The sequence below is a fragment of the Oncorhynchus mykiss genome, chromosome 6, assembly GCF_057628025.1.
Source record: "Oncorhynchus mykiss isolate SJ-2025 chromosome 6, ASM5762802v1, whole genome shotgun sequence".
NCBI classification, from domain to species: Eukaryota; Metazoa; Chordata; class Actinopteri; order Salmoniformes; family Salmonidae; genus Oncorhynchus; species Oncorhynchus mykiss.
In genome coordinates, this window is record NC_143027.1 from 21,264,865 (window position 1) to 21,289,439 (window position 24,575).

The 24,575-nt window shown below is 42.5% G+C and overlaps 2 protein-coding genes across 4 annotated transcripts; one reads left to right on the forward strand and one right to left on the reverse strand.

Moving 5' to 3' along the window:
• Positions 1 to 243: 243 nt before the first annotated feature.
• pmpca (peptidase, mitochondrial processing subunit alpha) lies at positions 244 to 13,094 on the forward strand. The gene is made up of 13 exons (XM_021605596.3): positions 244 to 488; positions 4,688 to 4,890; positions 5,028 to 5,107; positions 5,273 to 5,355; positions 9,672 to 9,766; positions 9,928 to 10,028; positions 10,235 to 10,498; positions 10,590 to 10,682; positions 10,802 to 10,920; positions 11,011 to 11,101; positions 11,314 to 11,376; positions 11,491 to 11,635; positions 11,787 to 13,094. The coding sequence occupies exons 1-13, from the start codon at positions 442 to 444 to the stop codon at positions 11,954 to 11,956; spliced, it is 1,554 nt and encodes a 517-aa protein (XP_021461271.1). The 5' UTR covers positions 244 to 441; the 3' UTR covers positions 11,957 to 13,094.
• Positions 13,095 to 15,072: 1,978 nt separating this feature from the next.
• On the reverse strand, positions 15,073 to 21,595 carry inpp5e (inositol polyphosphate-5-phosphatase E). Of its 3 annotated transcripts, none has more exons than XM_021605598.3 (11): positions 21,281 to 21,595; positions 19,762 to 20,624; positions 18,701 to 18,824; positions 18,467 to 18,564; positions 18,252 to 18,376; positions 17,923 to 18,042; positions 17,471 to 17,578; positions 17,143 to 17,304; positions 16,869 to 16,984; positions 16,603 to 16,739; positions 15,073 to 16,415 (listed from the first exon to the last, which is right to left on the reverse strand). In XM_021605598.3, exons 2-11 carry the CDS (start codon positions 20,607 to 20,609, stop codon positions 16,283 to 16,285), a joined length of 1,971 nt encoding a protein of 656 aa, XP_021461273.3. In that variant the 5' UTR covers positions 20,610 to 20,624; positions 21,281 to 21,595; the 3' UTR covers positions 15,073 to 16,282. The 3 variants fall into 3 exon arrangements, with proteins under 3 accessions (XP_021461273.3, XP_021461272.3, XP_090093336.1); XM_021605597.3 differs by having other exon boundaries at positions 19,762 to 20,664; positions 21,281 to 21,435; XM_090237210.1 differs by lacking the exon at positions 19,762 to 20,624 and having other exon boundaries at positions 21,281 to 21,435.
• Between the last annotated feature and the right edge of the window lie 2,980 nt (positions 21,596 to 24,575).

Sequence of the window (24,575 nt, forward strand, 5' to 3'; positions counted from 1 at the left end):
CCCAGTTGTTTTGAACGTGGCACATTAGTCGACAAACGTGCGTATTTCCTCTAAAGTACGTAATGCCACAATTCCAAAGCTATACAATATTACAGAGAGCAAGTTAATGATCTCACATTTTGGAAAATATTTGTCATGTTGTACTTGTTGTTGACGAAATTGATGCTAATGTTGGGGTTTAGAACTAGCGCCAAATTGACTCCCATTCACTCCTTGAAGGAGAGCTCTCCTTGTGCCAAAAATGCCCAGAATGAACCGCGCGACCCATTGACGTTGCATGGGCAACACACACTATGGTAATTAATACGATTCCAATGGAGTTTCCCATCTCCTCAAAAGTTTCTCTGGTTGGAAATTGGTTTGACGTTGCTAGGCAATAGTCGAAAGAGGAAGTGTTTTGCAGTATCATCCGGGTGAATTGGTGGTCTCAGATAATTCAATATGGCAACGCACATGTCGAGGTGCAGAACTTGGGGCCGTGTTCAGAGGTAATGTTCAATGTTCATCTTAAAACAGTTGCATTTGTGATTGCACTGACTTTACTGAAATATGTATGTACCTTTTCGTGGTCAGCAAGCTGGCCAAGTATAGCCTAGCTAGCATGCAAAAAAGCTAACGTTAGTAACGTTGCTCGTCGTGGAGCTAAGGACAATCAAAGTCAAACAAAACAATGTTGTGGAAAGCTAGATATTTTTGTATCTGTAGTTGTCTCAAACCGAATAGCGTTATTGACAGTAACGTAGTCTGGGAAGCCATTTAATTAGATGTTCAGTTGTCTTAAGGCTTGGGCGGGGTAGAAGCTGTTTAGAAGCCAATCAAAGCACGTTTTGGGCTCATTCGGTAGTTTTTACGCGATTTAAGTAGAATCCTGTAGAAAAATTATGTTAATTATAATTGATAGTCCTAAAATATAAGTTAAATGATTTAGATTTTATTTTGTTTTTGTTGACATTTTACTGCATTGTTAGACGCTAGCTAGTAATATAAACATTTCGCTGCAGCCGCTATAACGTCCGCAAAACTGTGTACAAGACCAATTAACTTGCTGGTTCAAGTCTCGAGCCGACTAGGTGAGAAATCTGTCTATGCCCTTGACCAAGGCACTTAACCTTAATTGCTCCTGTAAGTCGTTCTGAGTAAAAGCGTATGCAAAATAAAAAGTTGAGTAGACATTTATAATTTCATCTCCTTGTGCCAATGCTTACAGTAGATGGCCAATACGAAAAAGTTAAAGCAACACTTTTTTTGACAGGATAATCTAAACAAATCATCACCTCACTGGTGGTTCTACACAGTGACGGGTTGTCTTTCATTTGATCAAATCAAATGTTATTCATCAAATGCTTCGTAAACAACAACTAACAGTGAAATGCTTACTTACGGGCAATTCCCAACAATGCAGAGAAAGAAATTGGAGAAACATTAGAAAAGAATAACACATAATTGCACAACGAGTAAGATAACCTGGCTATACAGGTACCAGTACCGAGTCGATGTGCAGGGGTACGAGGTATTTAGGGTAGATACAGTGCCTTCAGAAAGTATTCACATTTTACAAAGTACTCTTAATGTCAAAGTGGAATAAAAAATGTAAACATTTGCAAAGAATTTATGAAAAATAAACCATATATTGATTAGATAAGTATTCAACCCCCTGAGTAAATAGTGCCTTGCGAAAGTATTCGGCCCCCTTGAACTTTGCGACCTTTTGCCACATTTCAGGCTTCAAACATGAAGATATAAAACTGTATTTTTTTGTGAAGAATCAACAACAAGTGGGACACAATCATGAAGTGGAATGACATTTATTGGATATTTCAAACTTTTAACAAATCAAAAACTGAAACATTGGGCGTGCAAAATTATTCAGCCCCTTTACTTTCAGTGCAGCAAACTCTCTCCAGAAGTTCAGTGAGGATCTCTGAATGATCCAATGTTGACCTAAATGACTAATGATGATAAATACAATCCACCTGTGTGTAATCAAGTCTCCGTATAAATGCACCTGCACTGTGATAGTCTCAGAGGTCCGTTAAAAGCGCAGAGAGCATCATGAAGAACAAGGAACACACCAGGCAGGTCCGAGATACTGTTGTGAAGAAGTTTAAAGCCGGATTTGGATACAAAAAGATTTCCCAAGCTTTAAACATCCCAAGGAGCACTGTGCAAGCGATAATATTGAAATGGAAGGAGTATCAGACCACTGCAAATCTACCAAGACCTGGCCGTCCCTCTAAACTTTCAGCTCATACAAGGAGAAGACTGATCAGAGATGCAGCCAAGAGGCCCATGATCACTCTGGATGAACTGCAGAGATCTACAGCTGAGGTGGGAGACTCTGTCCATAGGACAACAATCAGTCGTATATTACACAAATCTGGCCTTTATGGAAGAGTGGCAAGAAGAAAGCCATTTCTTAAAGATATCCATAAAAAGTGTTGTTTAAAGTTTGCCACAAGCCACCTGGGAGACACACCAAACATGTGGAAGAAGGTGCTCTGGTCAGATGAAACCAAAATTGAACTTTTTGGCAACAATGCAAAACGTTATGTTTGGCGTAAAAGCAACACAGCTGAACACACCATCCCCACTGTCAAACATGGTGGTGGCAGCATCATGGTTTGGGCCTGCTTTTCTTCAGCAGGGACAGGGAAGATGGTTAAAATTGATGGGAAGATGGATGGAGCCAAATACAGGACCATTCTGGAAGAAAACCTGATGGAGTCTGCAAAAGACCCGAGACTGGGACGGAGATTTGTCTTCCAACAAGACAATGATCCAAAACATAAAGCAAAATCTACAATGGAATGGTTCAAAAATAAACATATCCAGGTGTTAGAATGGCCAAGTCAAAGTCCAGACCTGAATCCAATCGAGAATCTGTGGAAAGAACTGAAAAATGCTGTTCGCAAATGCTCTCCATCCAACCTCACTGAGCTCGAGCTGTTTTGCAAGGAGGAATGGGAAAAAATGTCAGTCTCTCGATGTGCAAAACTGATAGAGACATACCCCAAGCGACTTACAGCTGTAATCGCAGCAAAAGGTGGCGCTACAAAGTATTAACTTAAGGGGGCTGAATAATTTCGCACGCCCAATTTTTCAGTTTTTGATTTGTTAAAAAAGTTTGAAATATCCAATAAATGTCATTCCGCTTCATGATTGTGTCCCACTTGTTGTTGATTCTTCACAAAAAAATACAGTTTTATATCTTTATGTTTGAAGCCTGAAATGTGGCAAAAGGTCGCAAAGTTCAAGGGGGCCGAATACTTTCGCAAGGCACTGTACATGTTAGAATTACCTTTGTCAGTGATTACAGCTGTGAGTCTTTCTGTGTAAGTCTCTAAGAGCTTTCCACACCTGGATTGTGCAACATTTATTCTTAAAACAATTCTTCAAGTTCTGTCAAATTGGTTGTTGTCCTGGCACAACACTGCCAGGTCTCTCACCTCCTCCCTATAGGCTGTCTCATCGTGTTCGGTGATCAGGCCTACCACTGTTGTGGTCAGCAAACTTAATGATGATGTTGGAGTCGTACGCAGCCACGCAGTCGTGGGTGAACAGGGAGTACAGGAGGGGACTAAGCACACCCTTGAGTGGCCCCTGTGTTGAGGGTCAACATGGTAGATGTGTTGAAGTCCAGGATCCAGTTACGGCGGGAGTGATGGCATGACTGTCAAATCCGTGAATGTGTTTGTGGCCAGTGACTTTTATTTTTTTTATTTCACCTTTATTTAACCAGGTAGGCCAGTTGAGAACAAGTTCTCATTTACAACTGCGACCTGGCCAAGATAGAGCAAAGCAGTGCGACACAAACAACAACACAGTTACACATAGAATAAACAGACAGCCAATAACACAATAGAAAAAATCAATATACAGTGTGTGCAAATGAGGTAAGATTAGGGAGGTAAGGCAATAAATAGGCCGTAATGGCGAAGTAATTACAATTTAGCAAGTAACACTGGAGTGATAGATGTGCAGAAGATGAATGTGCAAGTCCAGATACTGGGTTGCAAGGGAGCAAAAAAAAAAAAAAATATATATATATATATATATATATATATAACACAATATGGGGATGGGCTTTGTACAGGTGCAATTATCTGTGAGCTGCTCTGACCTCTGATGCTTAAAGTTAGTGAGGGAGATATGAGTCTCCATCTTCAGTGATTCTTGCAATTCGTTCCAGTCATTGGCACCAGATAACTGGAAGGAAATGCGGCCAAAGGAGGAATTGGCTTTGGGGGTGACCAGTGAAATATACCTGCTGGAGCGAGAGCTATGGGTGGGTGCTGCTATTATAAATAGAGCACCTCAATTTTTTTCCTTGCCATTGAGTTTGAAAATGATTAACTGCGTTCTAAGTCCTGCGATGGACAGGCGCGTATGATTAAATCAACAGTACCAAACCAAAGATCTTTGGAAACCCTGCTCTAGACTAAAGCCTCCATAGTCTGACCAGTAGCCTGAATGTTCAACGTCCCAAATGTTAGCGTACACCGACACTGGCAACTTGGATTTCTGGACAAGCAGACTTTGGCATCATCAGTGGTTAGCATCTGGTGCTAGCTTTATCATGTGGGTAGGTGAATCTGGTACTCATTTGTGAGTGTTCAGTTCACCTGTCAAGATATGCTGCTGTTATTTGCAGCAATCCATAAACTAACCCACGTTTTTGCATTTACAGGTTTGGAATTGCAGCGTATAGAAAGTGCAGCAGTGGCAGTGGATATCCCAATATCTCACTCTCTGCACCGTTACCAGGGATCCCAAAACCAGTGTTTGCAGCAGTGGACAGCCATGAACAATGCGAGACCAAAATCACTACTTTGGAAAATGGCCTTAAAGTAGCATCTCAAAACAAGTTTGGTCAGTTCTGCACAGTTGGAAGTAAGTTGCTACAGATATTGAATAGAGCTGATCTTTCTTTATCATTCTATTTCAGACCGTCTCTTGCCGCATAATCAATAGTATGCGGCATATTAATAGTATGACTGAATATTGATTTTATTTCTCTCTCCTTCCAGTTTTAGTAAATTCAGGCTCTAGACATGAGACAAAATACCCCAGTGGAATTGCACACTTTTTGGAGAAACTTGCCTTTTCTGTAAGTCTTACCTGTTTTGAGACGTCTTGCTAGTCAACAGACACCTTTGTACAAAATATGTTCCACTGTTTTTTTTCCTCTCACTATGTTGTCATTTTGTAGCACAAGCAAATTGATTGCTATGTTTTTGTTCATGGCAAATGATAACACCTTCTGCATCTTCAGTCCACAGCCCAGTATGGCAGTAAAGATGAAATTCTTCTCACACTTGAAAAACATGGAGGGATCTGTGACTGCCAAACATCCAGGTATGAATATTTTATTTGGCTTTAATATCCAGGCACAGTATGTTTTCACTGTGAATGATGGAAAGGTCTAGTGTAGGGTTGCTAAGGGTCGGAAACTTTCCGGTAAATTTTCCATGGGAAGTTAAGCCTGGGAATTTGGGTAATTTTGCTTAAAATCATCAAAAATTAGCTTATAACAGTGAATTGTTTTGTGGGATACACAAGGTATTGTGGCATATTTTGGTTAAACTCCCCAATTCAATGGATTTGCAACCCTCTGCATGCACAGTGCATTCTTCCATCACATGTACAGCTGATTGTCAAGATCTTGCACACTAATGAGATCCTATTGAGCCCACACTACTACACTGTCTGAGCCAAGGACTACATGCTTTCTGGTAAGTTTTGATTACAATACTGGGTGGGGTGAATATATTTAATGACATACATTATTTTTTGTTAACTAGTAAATAGCAGCGTACAGCAAAGTGTGTTTAATAATTTCTAACTTAACTGCTAGTTAGTTTTTGCTACCATGTGGGTTTTAGCTTGCTTGAGCCTGCTGAGTGTTAATTCGCTCAGTTGTGAGCTCTCACAACAAGCAACCTCTGACAAAAGTCCCTCTACTTCTATTCAATGTGAAAATGATTAATCAGACACCTGATCGATAGCAACAGCTCATGGTCCTCCTGGAATCAGACGTTTTTTTTACTCAATGGAGGAACATAGTCAGACAAATGCTGATGAATGTCTTGCTCGAGCTTTGTATGCAACTGGTTCACCTCTGATGCTCACAGGCAATGTGTATTTTAAGAGATTTCTGAATGTTCTTCGCCCAGCATACACCCTCCAACCAGACATGCTTTAACTACTAATTTGCTGGATGCAGAGTTCAACAGAGTTCAAGTGAAGGTCAAGCAAATCATAGAGAAAGCAGACTGTATTGCAATCATCTCTGATGGGTGGTCGAATGTTTGTGGCCAAGGAATAATTAACTACATCATCTCCACCCCTCAACCAGTATTCTACAAGAGCACAGACACAAGGGACAACAGACACACCGGTCTCTACATTGCAGATGAGCTGAAGGCAGTCATCAATGACCTTGGACCACAGAAGATATTTGCACTGGTGACAGACAATGCTGCGTACACGAAGGCTGCTTGGTCTAAAGTGGAGGAGTCCTACCCTCACATCACAACCATTGGCTATGCTGCTCATGCATTGAATCTGTTCCTCAAGGACATCATGGCACTGAAAAAGATGGATACACTCTACTAGAGAGCCAAGGAAATGGTTAGGTATGTGAAGGGTCATCAAGTAATAGCAGCAATCTACCTCACCAAGCAAAGTGAGAAAAATAAGAGCACCACATTGAAGCTGCCCAGCAACACCCGTTGGGGTGGTGTTGTCATCATGTTGACAGTCCTGGAGGGGAAGGAGTCTCCAAGAAATGGCCATATCACAGTCTGCCGATTATGGACAGCCCCATCAAGAGGATCCTCCTGGATGAAATATTTTGGGAGAGAGTGGTAAGCAGCCTGAAACTCCTGAAACCTATAGCACTAGCCATTGCACGGATCGAGGGAGACAATGCCATCCTGTCTGTGTTCAGGCTCTGCTTGCAGATGTAAGAGAAGAAATCCGTACTGCCCTGCCCAATTCACTGTTGCTCCAATAAGAGGACTGCAGTTCTGAAATACATCAAAAAGCGTGAAGACTTCTGCCTGAAGGCCATACACGCTGCAGCGTACATGTTGGACCCCAAGTATGCTGGCAAGAGCATCCTGTCTGGTGCAAAAATCAACAAGGCCTATGGTGTCATCACTACCCTGTCTCGCCACTTTGGCCTGGATGAGGGCAAGGTTCTTGGCAGTCTGGCGAAGTACACTTCCAAGCAAGGGCTTTAGGATGGAGCTGCAATATGGCAGTCATGCCGACATATCTCATCAGCCATCAGATGGAAGGGACTTTGGACCTGTGGCTCTTTCCCCTGTTGCCTCCATCCTCCAAATCCCACCAACATCAGCTGCCTCAGAGCGCAACTGGTCCTTGTTTGGGAACACACACACCAAAGCACACAACAGGCTGACCAATACAAGGGTTGAAAAATTGGTGGCATCCGGTTAAATTTGAGGCTTTTTTAGTCTAACAAAGAGCCATCCTCAAGAAGGTTGGAAAGTGACAGTGAAGATGAGGCCTCAGAGTCTGATGTTCAAGGAGTTGGACATTGAGGATGTCCAGGGAGAATACATGGAAGCCTGAGAGGAAGACAATCAAAGCTTTAGCTTCTAGACTATCATTTTACAGATTTTTGGGAGATGCGATAGATCATTGGGGATCATTCAATATTCCCTTTTGTTGTTCATTGAAGTCAACTCATTTAATTAAAGTTCAATTCGTAGCTAAATAGTTTTTTTTATTTCTATTGGAACGATTTAATAATTTGCAATTGTCTACTTATGATAAGGTAAAAGGTTTATGTTTCTGTCTCCATATGATATGGTAAATATATCCAATGCCAAAAACATCTACATTTAAATGGTATTAATATTAATTTACTTATTTCCATGAATTTACATATTCCCATTAATTCCCACGGAAAGTTTCCGCCTCTGAATATTCCCAAAATGTGCAACCCTAGTGTAGTCATGGTACTCTTTATCCCTTTTGATGTTGTAGATACAGTATGTAGTTGGCATGTACAGTGCATTCGGAAAGTATTCAGACCCCTTTACTTTCTCCACATTTTGTTACGTTATAGCCTTATTCTAAAATGTATAAACAAAAAAATCCCTCAATCTACACACAATACCCATCATGACAAAGCAAAATGTTTTTTTTATAGCAAAAGTATTAAAAATAAAAAACTATCACATTGACATAAATATTCAGACCTTTTACTCAGTACTTTGTTGAGGCACCTTTGGCAGCAACTACAGCCTTGAGTCTTCTTGGCACACCTGTATTTGGGGAGTTTCTCCCATTCTTCTCATCAGATTCTCTCAAGCTCTGTCAGGTTGGATGAGGAGCATTGCTGCACAGCTATTTTCAGGTCTCTCCAGAGATGTTCGATCGGGTTCAAGTCCGGTCTCTGGCTGGGCCACTCGAGGACATTCAGAGACTTGTCCTGAAGCCACTCCTGCGTTGTCTGTGTGCTTCGGGTCGTTGTCCTGTTGGAAGGTGAACCTTTGTGCCAGTCTGAGGTCCTGAGCGCTCTGAAGCAGGTTTTCATCAAGGATCTCTCTGTACTTTGCTCCGTTCATCTTTGCCTCCATCCTGACTAGTCTCCCAGTCCCTGCCACTGAAAAACATCCCCAAAGCATGATACTGTCACCAACGTGCTTCACCGTAGGGATGGTGCCAGGTTTCCTCCAGATGTGACGCTTGACATTCAGGCCAAAGAGTTCAATCTTGGTTTCATCAGACCAGAGAATCTTGTTTCTCATGGTCTAAGAGTCCTTTAAGTGCCTTTTGGCAAACTCCAAGTGGGCTGTCGTGTGCCTTTTACTAAGGAGTGGCTGGCCACTCTACCATAAAGGCTTGATTTGTGGAGTGCTGCAGAGATTGTTGTCCTTCTGGGAGGTTCTCCCATCTCCACAGAGGAACTCTAGAGCACTGTCAGAGTGACCATCGGGTTCTTGGTCACTTCCCTGACCAAGGCCCTTCTCCCCCGATTGCTCAGTTTGGCTGGGCGGCCAGCTCTTGGTGGTTCCAAACTTCTTCCATTTAAGAATGAGGCCACTGTGTTCTTGGGGACCTTCAATGCTGCAGAATTGTTTTGGTATCTTTCCCCATATCTGTGCCTTGGCACAATCCTTTCTCGGAGCTCTACGGACAATTCTTTCGACCTCATAGCTTGGTTTTTGCTCTGACATGCACTGTCAACTGTGAGACCTTATATAGACAGGTGTGTGCCTTTCCAAATCATGTCCAATCAATTGAATATACCACAGGTGGACTCCAAGTTTTAGTAGCATCTCAAGGATGATCAATGGAAACCGGATGCACCTGACCTCAATTTTGAGTCTCATAGCAAAGGGTCTGAATGCTTATTTAAATAAGGTATTTCTGTTTTTTTATTTGTAATAAATTTGCAAAGATGTCTAGACCTGTTTTCACTTCGTCATTATGGGATATTGTGTGTGTACATTGCTGATAAAGAAATTCATATTTAGTACATTTTAAAATAAGGGCGTAGCATATCAAAATGTGGAAAAAGTCAAGGGGTCTGAATACTTTCTGAAGGTACTGTATAAATGATCTCAGTACTGCTTTGTGGAATGGGATGAAGATATTCAGTCAGTTTGTAGGATGCCTAAGGTTTCTATTCACAGAGACACAACCATGTATGCAGTCTCTGCCGAGGTGAAGGGACTGGACACGGTAGTCAGCCTGCTCTCTGACGCTGTATTGCAGCCACGCCTACTAGGTGAGTCAACACTGAGTGACCGATCTGTCATGTTTAATGATGCTTCCCTTAATGACGAGAGAAAATGTTGACTTAATTGAGTTGTCTACAAAGTAACAGACTGGTAAATGTTTTTGTGGGAGTATATTTTCATCAAGGATGGCTCTGCTTTGGGTTACTAGATGAGGAGATTGAGATGACTAGGATGGCTGTGCGCTTTGAGCTGGAGGATCTGAGCATGAGGCCTGACCCTGAACCTTTACTGACAGAGATGATCCATGCAGTGAGTCATGTGACTGGTTGATCCACTCTTTAAGTGACAGAAAATTACAACACTCTTGAGCTGCATGAAATCTATTGTTGCACTGTTTGTAATTGACTTTGGCCCACCTCTCTGCAGTGTGCATAGATAATCAATTGCGCCATTTGTTGACACATATATTTCTATGGCGATACATAATATTTCACAACACTTACTCTGTGAACAAGGCAGCATATCGGGGGAACACCGTTGGGTTGCCTCGCTTCTGCCCAGTAGAGAGCGTGGAGAAGATCGACAAGAAGCTGCTACACATGTACCTGCAGAGCTACTACTGCCCAGAGCGTATGGTGCTAGCTGGAGTGGGCATCGAACATGAACAACTGGTGGCCTGTGCCAGGAAATATCTGCTAAATGTAAAGCCAGTATGGGGTGCCAGTACGCCTACCAATGTCGACCTGTCTGTGGCACAGTATACTGGTGGAATCGTAAGGGTAAGTATTTTTCACTTTGCTTTCCTTTCCCTTTTAAAAATATTTTCTTTACTAATTCAGAATGTAAACCTTTTGTTTTTGATCTTCTCAGATGGATAAGGACATGTCAGATGTGAGCCTTGGCCCCACCCCCATCCCTGAGCTCACACACATCATGATTGGCCTGGAGAGCTGCTCCTTCCTGGTGGGTACCCACTTTGATTGGTTGATGTGGAAGATCTCCTGCCAACTTGGTTGAACTGTTTCTATGCTATCCTGTAGCTGGATGTTCTATGTATAATATATGCATGTTTTGTGTTACAGGAGGATGACTTTATCCCCTTTGCCGTCCTCAATATGATGATGGGTGGAGGTGGGTCCTTCTCAGCGGGGGGTCCTGGGAAAGGCATGTTCACTAGACTTTACCTGAATGTGCTCAACAGGTAAGCATGATGCAACATTCACAATTCTAATTAAAGTACTTAAGATTGTATTATTTTGTGGATTCTGTTTATTATTATTTTTTTCTACAGGCATCATTGGATGTACAATGCCACCTCATACCATCACAGTTATGAGGACACTGGCCTGCTGTGTATCCATGCCAGCGCAGACCCTAGACAGGTAGGGACAGGGGATTTGGGAGAGCCATGCAAAGGCAGGACTTTACACGGTAGATGAAGGGCTAAAACAAAGCTGCCATATGCTTAGAGAATAACATCAGGAGAACTATTCAAAATAAAAACAATATTTTACTTTGTATGCGTGATCTCTGAAGTTGTGAAAGTGCTGCTGTCATTCCAAAGTTGTTGATTGCAACATCTTGCTTTATTAAGGTTCGGGAAATGGTGGAGATTTTAACCAGAGAGTTCATTCAGATGGCTGGGACAGCAGGAGAGGTAAGGCTGGCCATTAGCCTGTGAGGGGAAATTGATACAAAAGCAACAAAGCTTTCTGAACTTTAAACTCTTTCTTGAGACTTCAAAACTTTGCATCTCTCTTTCCGTACTCAGATGGAGTTGGAGAGAGCGAAAACGCAGCTCAAGTCCATGCTGATGATGAACCTGGAGTCGCGGCCGGTTATCTTTGAGGATGTCGGCCGACAGGTTCTAGCCACAGGGAAGAGGAAGCTGCCACACGAGCTGTGTGACCTCATCAGTGAGTACTAGTACCCTCAATCATAATAGCGGATATTGATATCAGCAAGCCCAGAATGAAACATTTGTCAAAAAAATCTTCAGGGAGTTGGCTAATCATAACTGACGTGACAAATCAGTACTTCTGTATGCTGACTTTTCACTCTGTCCAGGTAACGTTACAGCGAGTGACATCAAGCGGGTCACAACAAAGATGCTGTGCAGCAAGCCAGCAGTAGCAGCCCTAGGAGACCTGACAGAGATGCCCTCCTATGAGCACATCCAAGCTGCCCTGTCCAGCAAGGATGGACACCTGCCTCGCATGTACCGCCTCTTCCGATAGACCCCCTCGTGTTTGTTTACCCAGGCATCACTGTATAAACTGGACACTGGCCTACACTAGTTGTCTGGCAATGGAGCTGTGCTAAGCTCTGGGAGAGGACTAATGTTTGGACCTCAACCGCAAAAGAAAAGTGCTGAGAGAGTGGTGATTTTAACTACATTTTATTCAGTCAGGAACAGTTACATTTTATTGCCAGAGGAAGTTTCATTTCCTGTTCAGTATCTTACCAGGCCCACGTTGGCTGGGACGGTTGGCATGCTTTTGGGTTTAATTCCATGTATGTTTGAATGAGTGTGGGTGAATATGGCTTGAGTGCTGCATTGCTTGAGTGCTGCAGGGTGACCTACAAATGACCTTAATCTAATAAGGGGTTGTGATTCTGTTCTCTAGCCTTTACGATAGCAAACAGGCCTTGCAATGTCCTACACCGTTTTCACAGTTGATACAGGTACTTCCTTCAATGTTACATACACTTTTATCAGATTTCACAGGCTGAAGTCTCACCTAAGGCCTTGTCATCTTCAGCAGTGGGTGACTGAAATCTGTGAGACACTCTTCCGACTAACTGCTAGCACTTCTGTCAATGTCCCTTCTCATACACATAGTTGTTGGTCACCTCTACCGCACAGGAGATAATAAAATAACATTGGGCAATGCTTGGATTGGTGTCACCAATCATGAGACTGTTGTTTCTTGTAGATAGATACACATTGATCTCCACTTAGCCAGACTGAAATAAGATACTGTGTTGTGTAGTTCGTTTTAGTATTCTCAGTGTTCTGCCTGCGCTCCATTCTGTCATTCAACCCATTCCAACACAGTTTTGACCTCTGTATGTAAGTAGTACTGTATGTGTGTGTGCTGATATCCTCTCAGGTGCCAGAAAATCTTAACATTTGTTTCTCTGTTGCAAAACTATATTGCTAAATTGTAATAATGTATCCACAGCTTTTTCACTATTTGTGTTTCATCAAGACACTTCATATCAGAATATTGCCACTATTTTATTTCAAACCAAGATATCTCTGGGTCCTGGAGAGAAAGTGAACCTATTGAATGTGAAGACCCATATGTGTATCTATATTCAGGCCAATTTGTTTCCGGTAAATAAATGTTAATATTGCCATAAAATATTTAAGTCTTATGTCTGGACTGCCAAAGATTTAAGTTCTGAAGTTGATACGCTGTCTTTGAGGGATATTCAATGTCCACTTCAAATCAAATGTTATTGGTCACATACAAGTGTTTAGCAGATGTTACTGCGGGTGGTGCGAAATGCTTGTGCTTCTAGCTCTGACAGTGAAGTAACATCTACCAGTTTCACAACATATACCCCAAATACACTTAAATCTAAGTAAGGAATGGATTAAGAACATATATGCGTATGTCCGAGCGGTATTGGACTAACATATAGTGGCATAGTATAGAGGTCGACCGATTAATCGGAATGGCCCGTTTTCAAGTTTTCATATCAATCGGTAATCAGCATTTTTGGACACTGATCATGGCCGATTACATTGCACTCCAGGAGGAGACTGCGTGGCAGGCTGACTACCTGTTATGAGAGTGCAGCAAGGACTATCTTATAAAATAAACAATCAATCTTAACAATCACTAGTTAACTACACATGGTTGATGATATTAGTAGTTTATCTAGCATGTCCTGATTTCATATAATGCCTGTTAATTTATCATTGACTCATAGCCTACTTTGCCAAACGGGTGATTTAACAAGCGCATTCGTGAAAAAAGCACCGTCGTTGCACCAATGTGTACCTAACCATAAACATCAACGCCTTTCTTAAAATCAATACACAAGTATATATTTTTAAACCTACATATTTAGCTAATATTGCCTGCTAACATGGATTTATTTTAACTAGGGAAATTGTCACTTCTCTTGCGTTCTGTGCAACAGAGTCAGGGTTTGTGCCGCCTGGCTCGTTGCAACTTCGCCATACCGGGATGATTTAACAAAAGCGGGGGAAAAAAAACAATCGTTGCACGAATGTACCTAACCATAAACATCAATGCCCTTCTTAAAATCAATACACAGAAGTATATATTTTTAAACCTGCATATTTAGTTAAAATAAATCTAGGTTGGCAGGCAATATTAAACTAGGGAAATTGTGTAATTTCTCTTGCGTTCATTGCACGCAGTCAGGGTATATGCAACAGTTTGGGCCGCCTGGCTCGTTGAGAACTAATTTGCCAGAATGTTATGCAATTATGACATAACATTGAAGGTTGTGCAATGTAACAGGAATATTTAGACTTAGATAAAATGCTGGATACGGAACATTATTAAAGTGGCTAGTGATCCATTTCTAAAAGTGACCAGTGATTCCTAATCTATGTCTATAGGTAGCCGCCTCTAATGTGCTAGTGATGGCTGTTTAACAGTCTGACAGCCTTGAGATAGAAGCTGATTTTCAGTCTCTCGGTCCCAGCTTTGATGCACCTGTACTGACCTCGCATTCTGGATGATAGCGGGGTGAACAGGCAGTGGCTTGGGTGGTTGATGTCCTTGATGATCTTTCTGGCCTTCCTATGGCATCGGGTGCTGTAGGTGTCCAGAATGGCAGGAAGTTTCCCCTCTGTAATGCGTTGGGCAGACCGCACCACCCTCTGGAGAGCTTTGCCGTTGTTGGCAGTGCTTCACCACACTGTCTGTGTGGGTGGACCATTTCAGTTTGTCAGTGATGTGTACACCGAGAAACTTGAAGCTTTCCACCTTCTCCACTGCGGTCCCGTCGATGTGGATAGTGGGGTGTTCCCTCTGCTGTTTCCTGAAGTCCACAATCATCTCCTCAGTTTTGTTGACGTTGAGTGAGAGGTTATTTTCCTGGCACCACACTCCCAGAGCCCTCACCTCCTCCCTGTAGGCTGTCTCATCATTGTTGGTAATCAAGCCTACTACTGTTGTGTCGTCTGCAAACTTGATGATTGAGTTGGAGGCATGCTTGGCCACGCATTCATGGGTCAACAGGGAGTACAGGAGGGGGCCGAGCACGCACCCTTGTGGGGCCCCAGTGTTGAGGATCAGCGAAGAGGTGTTGTTTCAGATGACAAAGGCTACATTTTTTAAAAAATAAAACAAACCAATAACAAATATACCAAACATTTTTTTATGTGATGTTACATCACAAAGCATGTGTTATAAAAGATGCACAGATATGGAGTCCTGAGGAAATCACAAACAAGATCGCACTTGCTATGAGCACGTAATGACAACTCATGATTCACCATTACACCAGAACCATTGATCTTCATGCAAGAACAAAATGAATTATCTTCCCTTCGTTAGCACAATACAGTACGGAAAGTCATTTTTGAATAAGTTACATGACAGTGTATTTCATTTAGTCAAGACAGGTGACATTAAGGCAAGGAACCAGAGTACGGTCTAACAAACCCCTCCAACACGATCAACATCACCATTGCAAAAGATGATTCTGTATCTATTATGTGAGATATTATACAATATGTAAATAAGTTCAATATTTGGAAGATATTATTCATACATCTGGTATTATACAATGCCAGAAAATACCATGTATTAAGTTATTTCAATAAGTACCGTACTTGTAGGGAATGCATTTGCATCAAGCAACACCAAAATAACTGACATTTCCTATAAAGTTGATACGAATAACAAGCCAATTTCTGTGAAATCACATGGGTTCGTTTGTTCTTTGAGTAAATCCATGAAAAACACAAAAGTTTTGGAGTGAATTGGGCTTTGGTATAACAACCGAAAGTGATGTATACTATTAAACATCAGTAAGAGCTGTTTGTTGAAAATGCATTTACAAGGCCTTTGAATACTGTTACACCAAGTAAAAAAAGGTGACATTACATAGTCCATATCAACCTGGCTTGTTAAATAAAACAATTAGAAAAAAATGTTTAAAGTACAGTTTACATAAAGCATTATTCGCTTCAGCCAGCCAGCACACAGATGGAGATGTGACTGGCTGACTAAAAGGTCATCTTCAATGGCACGTTCCTCAGCTCAGTCTTGTTTGTGGAAGGGCTGTATAAATAGACCAGTTAACTGCTGAGTCTGCAGGCTGGTATCTGTCATTAATTCAAGGTCCCTACCCTCAAGAACAGCCCCACAGCTACAACCTCAGCCCGCCATAAACCATGAGTGACAGTTCCAACAGCTCTCAGTAGGGGGTGCTCACAGATCAGTTTCTGTGACTTCCATGACCCACATACAGACTGGGCTGGAAGTGGCAACCAAAGACCCTTTTGTCCCTCACGACTGGGTCAGAGTGATTCTGGAGGGAGGACCGGTCCAGTCAAGTCCGGTCCAGGTTCAGGAGATTGAGCAGATGGTGCTGCTGCCCTGGTTCTTTATGGCTTCGCTCTTCTTCAGCTCTCTGGTGATCCTCCTCCTGATGCCCTCCAGGTACAGACTCCTGTCAAACTGGCCTGCTCCCAGAGGAATACTGGGAAACACACCAGACAGAGAACAACAAATAAAAGTCAGGATTAACAAACTGTTCTAGTTAAACTCAGATTTTCATTGACTGCACTTTTGGACACCTATTACTACTCCTAATTGTACTACAGTGTACATGAGAGGAGCAAAAAAGCTTGCTGCTGCAACAGCTGAGAGGAAGGGGTGGGACTTACTTGTCTCTCCCGGGACGCAGTTTGACCTGGAACATGGCGATGACAGGCCGGTGGTCTGACGTCTTTATCGTTGAACAGCTGGTGTACTTTATCACTTTGATGTCATCCACCTGCCTGTTCCTGAACAGTATTCTGTCCTATAGCACACAGAGGAACAGTGAAATATAAAATAAATGTTATTTTGTGTGTTTAAAACAAACCATCATAAAAAAAAAAGAGGCTTGCTTGAACGAATGGCACAGGGTATGACTGATGCTGACACTTACTGTGTATGAGGGAGTTCTCTGCTTGGAGGTGGTGTCGTACATGTCACAGCCGACATCATATTTGTAGGTGGGGAAGAACTGAATTGGTGCTTCTTGGAAGCCTTTAAAGATGGAACCTAGAACCGAGCATAATACATTTGTATTATATTTTGAAATATCTGTCACAGTGAGCGTGGTAACAATACATTTTGAGATATCATTCACAATCTAATACATGTAATATTTGCCTGTCCGGTTCTCTGTGTTAATATGGTTTTGTTCCATGTAGACATACCATCCTTCATTTCCTTGGAGAGTTGGTCATGGTGGAGCAGAGGGCCCATGTCCACACCTGGGTTCTGGTTTAGAATGGCCTCTACCCCCACACGATCTTTACTCAGACGGAAGTTAAAGTCCCCAAACCAGAAAACCTCATCAAACCGTGTTGTCACATCCGCTGAAAGATAATGAAACAGAAATGATAAGTACATTTACACTGGTGTTTTTATTCAGTACTTGTGGCATGAAGGAAATACCATCATTTCTCATCACACAATAGACATGCTCTTCTAGATGTAACAGCAGTACTGCAATGAACAACTATTGTCTTTAGGAGTACTTACAGGATGTGGAGCGGTAAGGGTTGGTGTCTGGAAGACCATTAGGAAGAGCAAGTGCTTCAATGATTTTGTTGTAGTCCAGAATCCTCTCGTACACTTTGGAATCTCCAGCTAGAAAACAAGGACATGTATTAAATGACCTAGGGTGTATTCATTACGTCTTGCAATGGAAACCGTTTATATTTTAAAAACCAAACAGAAGTAAACAAAGCAAACAGAATGAAACTGGGAGGGACCTACCAGAATTTGTACAATAAAAACTTGTTTTAGTTGCAAAACATTTTCCATGTGGAGTAAACAGGTTCTGTTGCAAACCATTTTGCAACAGACTAAACATTGGCATAATGAATACACCCCCAGTTAGTAGTGAGACTGTATCCAAAGGCTTTCCACTTCCTGTTTACATTCACGTCATGTATTGACATCCCTTCATGAACAACAGATGTGTCACTCACAGGTAAAATGGGAGGTGATGAAGAGGAAGGAAGTGCCAAAGAAAGTGAAGCCGATCCCCACAGCTCCTTTGGTTTTGATCTGAGACATGATGCGTGTTGTGACCGTGGCATGCTCCACTTCTGTTAGGAGATTTGATAATTACAGCGTATAGAGATGGACCAAATCACATAATGTACTGTACACAAAATATGCAGTAGGTAGCCAGAGATCACCTTATAACGTTGCCTCTCTTACAACATTTCAATAAGAGACAACATTCTGAGATTTGTTGATGGTAAAGGACTGATTCATTTTCTTCTGAAAATGTCAGAAGCCATTTGGGACAGACCTGAGCAGAACCAAATGAGGTCCCTCCTGACAAACACAGTGAGGTAGAGAACCCCGTGGGAGGCTGCGTAGAGCATGACGTAGTACGGCCCCAGAGTCTCCTGAAGACGGATCTCCCATTCCCTCCTGTGACACACACACACACACATCAGCATAGAGTACTGAAGACTTCATTGATATCATTTTTTTATGCACTAATACACAGTCATCTCATACCGGTCTGGACATCCCTCCTGGACTCCGATGATGTAAAAGTCTTGAGCAAATTCAGAGTCCGTCGGGAGCAACAGATCGTCTAGGTTGTTTGGAAGTCCCTGAAAAGGATACGGAAGCGGTCATTTTCCTTCATAACAGAATACCAGGACACACGTTATCAAAGAGTGAGTGTAGAATGTGTAGAAACATATGTTCAGGCTCTAGGCCTAATGTTAAACAATAGGAGTGGCCCACCTTTTCTCCCTGCATGTTCCATGTGGCTATGTAGATGCCAACTCTCCTCTCTGGGAAGTAGCGGTCCAGCTCCTCAGCCCCCAGCAGGGCACCACTACCCAGCACACTGCCCTCCAAAAAACTTCTGCAACACAATGAGGAAATTAACACTTAGGCTAATAACGGGAGGTATAGATCGTTTTTTCCTGTTTGGAAATATTATTGGCTACTTTGAACCAAACCCATTTAAAATGTCTGGTAGACTACATTATAAAATGTCAGTACCATGCACATACACACACAATTTAAAGGCGGCTGCATATTATTCGCGCTGAATCACATTTCAAAACATAGGCTTCTTCCATAGCTGATAGCGCACTGAAACATTTCAGATAAATCCCCCGATTCCTTTAACAGCTCCTTGCTGAGGCATGACGCGTGTAGCGTACTGAGACCCATCTTTGCTCCCTGAATGGTGGCAAAAGCTACGCTGATTCACTTTACACTTTCCTCTGTCTGAATGAGCACTTACATAGCATAAGCCTCTGAGGCCTTCATTAAAGTATAGCTGACACCAGTGTTGCTAGAGCACACATCAATGCTAATGCTCTAACTGCAGATGTGCCATGGTAATAATTAGCCTTAGCCTACAGCATAGTCTTCTTGGTTACGATTCAAAGCTGATGGTGACTGTGAGACTGTTCACAGTAGGTTACAATAGCTCAAATGCCGGTCTGTATTTCATGCAGAATACAGGCATATTTAACTCAAGGCCCACATCAATTCTTATCATGGGATGTCATGTGCCACATCACAGGAAGTGCATTCAATGCAATGGAATATCACCGAAGCCTGGCTATCTTCATTTTAGAGGTGCATCAAACATTCAAAGGATACTATATACACTGTATTTAGATCCAGAATGTGTTGATCTAATACAGCATCAAAGCCATCAAGACTTCTAATAGCTCTCTGATACCAGTATGAGTCAATGATCCAATACTGTTAGAGAAGGCTCCTGCAGTAGGTATCTGGTCAGTAATCTGGAGAGGATATCCTGAATGAAAGTATTGTGGAAATACCTGTTCCTGACGTCCCTGGGTCTGATGGGGTTCAACACGCTGAAGGTGGACTTCATGGAGTTGACAGAGATGTTGTCCGACACCATGTTATCCAGAAGCCGGCTGTCGCTCAGGTTCCTGTGCAGTTGCAGCCTCTCCTGCCCAGCCCTCCCGGGCACAATGCCATAATCCACGCAATCCCTGTCAATCCGATTAGCCGTCCTTAAGGATGCGGAAGCCAAGCTCTGCTCCAGAGCAGGAAATGGACCCGAGGGCTGTAAGGGAGAGAGGCGTACCTTGGAGGACCTCACCCGCTGCTCTGCAGGGTCACTGTGGTGGTCGTGGGGCCCCCGCTCGTACTCTGAAAAGCTCTGGCCCCTGGCTCTGAAGACGGGGGACCCTGATGGAGCCGATTGGGGTCCCACGACAGAGCCCTGTCCGTTCCTCAAGGTGGCAGCACCGCTCAAGGTGAACACACCTGTAACTGTTGAGTCCTCCTTAAGAGATTCTGTGGAGGAACCGGTCTCAGCTGGGTCGGTCAGACTCTCCTGGCTGTTCATCAGTCTCCTGCTTCTCACCTTCTCCTCCACCGAACCACTGTTCCCTCCCTTTGACAGTGCAGGGGGCTTTGGCAGCAGGGGTGGTCGGGGCTGGTAGGTACTGGTCTTGCTGCTTTGGTCTCGTACATCCTGAGTGATTTTCATGGTGTTGTTGAGGAGCTTTGTGGTTTTGTTGTCCTCTGTAGTGGGGTTCACCGGCCTATTGTCACCACTTACTTCTCCTGGATCCTTCCCACCAGCTCCACCAGGTAACACTCCAACAACGGGCTGAGAGGGGCTGCTGTCCTCCCCATTCTCAGTCATCCTCATAGCAGGCTGCACCTTCTAGGTGCATGGGGACTCCATTTGATTAGAAGGAGATAATCTAGAAAACGATTACTTTAGCTACTATTATTGAGAAGTGATTGATAATATGTATAATTATGTTTGATTGCTCAATTCTATTCCTTAACTCATACTTCACATTAGCTCCATATGTTGCCCTGTTACTGATCTCACACAAGGTGTAACGTTAAGATAGGTATTACATCATTAGGCACGATTAATTTGATTAACTAACTAGTTAGCTAACGTTAGCTAGTAAACTACACATATGGTTGACTCATTATCGGTAGCTAGCTAGCTAGCTAAATTACTGCCTGAAAGTGGCAGCTCTGTTGGCAGCTAGTTAACGTTAACTGGGTGCTAAACTTACTAGCTAGCTAAGCTAACGTTAGCTGATCACTTTTAAGTCTAGCTAACTAGATAGCTACATCATCGTTAACATGTTATGCTCCTAGTTATGGGTACTGATAGCAGAGATAGCTAGCTAATGCTTACTATGCGTCCAATCTAGCTTTAGAAACGTAACTAATGTTAGCTGTGTGCTAGCTAATCTATGACAACAGAACGCTATTTAGCTAGGAACCTGGCAGTCTGGGAAAGACAAATGCATTAGGCATGGCGCTTCATTTAATCAAATGATTATCGTCGTTAGATACCTGGGGGAAGGCAAAATCAAGTTTCGTCCATTGCAGGGTTGTGAGAATACATCGTTATTGAGGTAGCTGGCTAGCTATCTTTAGCTTAGCTGGTTAGCTCCGAACGCTAAGCAAACTTTCCACTTCCTTAGTAACGCTTGACAACAGTTTTTGTTACCTATAAAACACATGCTGCTTGCATTGTACTTGTAGCGCCCCCTACTACAAATGCAGTAGTGGTGGTTATGGTAATAATACGGCTATTAACTTAGGCATACCCGTTAGTTTAGTGAGCTATTTTGGGGTTTCAAGGTGTGGAGTTACAATAGTGGGTTAAGCCTTGGATTTTGAGAGCTTGTGATAAGCTCAACATGTTTTAGTTTGAACATTCTGAATACAAAACAGTGTGTGTAATGTATCCTCTATGTACCTCCCTACAGTATTAGTAAGGTATATCAACTGTGATGATTTACAAAATATACTTGTCTGTCTGTTTGACAAGAAACACACACACACACACACACACACACACACACACACACACACACACACACACACACACACACACTTTTAACCAGAAGGTGACATTATAGGGCTATGTAAGTGCATCAAGTGTGACTGCTTGAATCACAATAAAATATGAAATACATCTGATTCAACTCAATTATTGGCTTTTACATCTACAATATACACGTGATGCCTCACCATATGTCAACGAGGCTGTTTACTCAGAGTAAATACACATAACATTATCTGAGGTGTTTGATAACTGTTATGTTTCTGTGTTCACTCAAGTTTAAGATGTTTACTAGCTCTCATTCAATGATGCTGCAGCACAGAAGTGTTATCCAGTGAATTACAGTGCTTTATCTGTGGGTTGGCAATCTCTCTGATAGTGAGTCGCACCCTGGCAAAGAGCAGATGGAAGTTTCATGCAACTCTGCTCCTATTTGGTATCGTTACATTTCATGGTTCCCTCTCACAGCTGAAAGCGAGATGGCTAAGGTAGAGAGATTCTGAGAATCTTGACAATAATGGGTTCCATAATCTAGGACATCTGTGCACAGTAAACACTGTTCTTTCCATAGAAATCGTATTCAACTATTCTATGGTTCTTTCATCACTGTAAGATCAAAAATGCTGTTCTTTGACTACAGCTCAGCATTCAACACCACAGTACCCTCCAATCTCATCATTAAGCTTGAGACCCTGGGTCTCGACCTCGCCCTGTGCAACTGGGTACTGGACTTCCTGACGGGCCGCCCCCAGGTGGTGAAGGTAGGAAACAATCATTCCTCTTTGCTGATCCTCAACACTTGGGCCCCACAAGGGTGCGTTCTCAGTCCTCTCCTGTACTCCCTGTTCACCCATGACTGCGTGGCCATGCACGCCTCCAACTCAATCATCAGGTTTGCAGACGAGTCTCCAGTGGTAGGCTTGATTACCAACAACAACGAGACAGCCTACATGGAGGAGGTGAAGGCCCTCGGAGTGTGGTGTCAGGAAAATAACCTCTCACTCAATGTCAGCAAAACAAAAGAGATGATAATGGACTTCAGGAAACAGCAAAGGGAGCACCCCCCTATCCACATCGACGGGACAGAAGTGAAGGTGGAAAGTTAAGTTCTTCTGTGTACATATCACTGACAAAGTGAAATGATCCACGCACACAGACAGCGTGGTGAAGAAGGTGCAACAGCACCTCTTCAACTTCAGGAGGCTGAAAAAATGTGGCTTGTCACTGAAAACCCTCACTATTTTTACAGGCAACTGCACTGCCCACAACTGCAAGGCTCTCCAGAGGGTGGTGCGGTCTGCACAACACATCACCGGGGGCAAACTACCTGCCCTGTAGGACACCTACAACACCCGATGTCACAGGAAGGCCAAAAAGATCATCAAGGACAATAACCACCCGAGCCACTACCTGTTCACCCCGCTTCCATCCAGAAGGTAAGGTCAGTACAGGTACATCAGAGCTGGGACAGAGAGACTGAAAAACAGACTCTCATCAAGGCCATCAGACTGTTTAACAGCCACCACTAGAACAGAGAGGCGGCTGCCTACCTACAGACTTGATATCATTGGCCACTTTAATAAATGGAACACTAGTCACTTTAATAATGTTCACATATCTCGCATTACTCATCTCATATGTATATACTGTATCCTTCACTATCTATTCTTTACTATCTACTGCATCTTAGTCGCTCTGTTGCTGCTCATCCATATATTTTATACTTATATATTCTCATCCCATTCCTTTACTAGATTGTGTGTATTAGGTTTTGTTGTGGAATTGTTAGATATTACCTGTTAGATACTGCTGCACTGTCAGATCTAGAAGCATAAGCATTTCACTACACTCACGACAACATCTGCTAACCATGTGTATGTGACCAATACAATTTGATTTGATTTGAAAAAGCCTCCCACTGATGTCACTAAATGATTATAACCTCTGAAGCGTCTATACCAAAGCTAATTATGTACAGTAGACACTAATGATCTGGGGGACCAGGCTTCCTCATCTCTGCTATTGAGAATGATCCTTTGGTAAATCCATTTGAATTCAATAACTTTTTGAAAGCATCCCATTTGTTTAAAACAAAACTTTCCATACGTTTGCCCATGGAAGAAGTGGTCAGAAAGTCACTTTTTGGACCTGAATGGCAAAGCATTCAGAAGATAAAGGTGCTCAAAGTTTATCCATTTTGTATACCCTTAACCATACCATGAGATATCCATGTCTTCATCACTGGAAAAGATAAACGTTTGAGTTTGATATAATTTAATAGCCTACAAACAGTGTTTTCAAACTAAATCTTTCACGTCAATTACCTAAAAATGGGTAAACTCCGATTTTTTCATATTCGCAAATGTTGTAGCTTCGACCCTATTTCATATCATCTCAGGTTTTGTGTCACGGCTCTCGTCGTAATGAGGATCGGACCAAAGCGCAGCGTAGTAAGTGTTCATGATTTTATTTGATCACAAAACACTCAAACAAAATAAACCAGAGCGAAACCCGAAACAGTTCTGTAAGGTGCATAAACTATACAGAAAACAACTACCCACAAAACACAAGTGGGAAAAAGGCTGCCTGAGTATGATTCCCAATCAGAGACAACGATAGACAGCTGTCCCTGATTGAGAACCATACCCGGCCAAAACATAGAAATAAATAAATTAGAATGCCCACCCTAGTCACAACCAAAATAGAGAATAAAAGCCTCTTTATGGCCAGGGTGTGACATTTTGTGTTGTGCCGCCATCATTTGAGAGACAACATGGTCTTGAATACAGGGTGGGTGTC

Coding starts and splice junctions, on each gene's coding strand:
- pmpca (XM_021605596.3), top strand. CDS start 442: ATGGCAACGCACATGTCGAGGTGCAGAACTTGGGGCCGTGTTCAGAG. Junction 4,891..5,027: donor TCAGTTCTGCACAGTTGGAA/GTAAGTTGCTAC, acceptor CTCTCCTTCCAG/TTTTAGTAAATTCAGGCTCT. Junction 11,102..11,313: donor CCAGCGCAGACCCTAGACAG/GTAGGGACAGGG, acceptor TGCTTTATTAAG/GTTCGGGAAATGGTGGAGAT.
- inpp5e (XM_021605598.3), bottom strand. CDS start 20,609: ATGAGGATGACTGAGAATGGGGAGGACAGCAGCCCCTCTCAGCCCGTT. Junction 18,377..18,466: donor CAGGAGGGATGTCCAGACCG/GTATGAGATGAC, acceptor TGTGTGTCACAG/GAGGGAATGGGAGATCCGTC. Junction 18,043..18,251: donor CCTCATTTGGTTCTGCTCAG/GTCTGTCCCAAA, acceptor ATCTCCTAACAG/AAGTGGAGCATGCCACGGTC.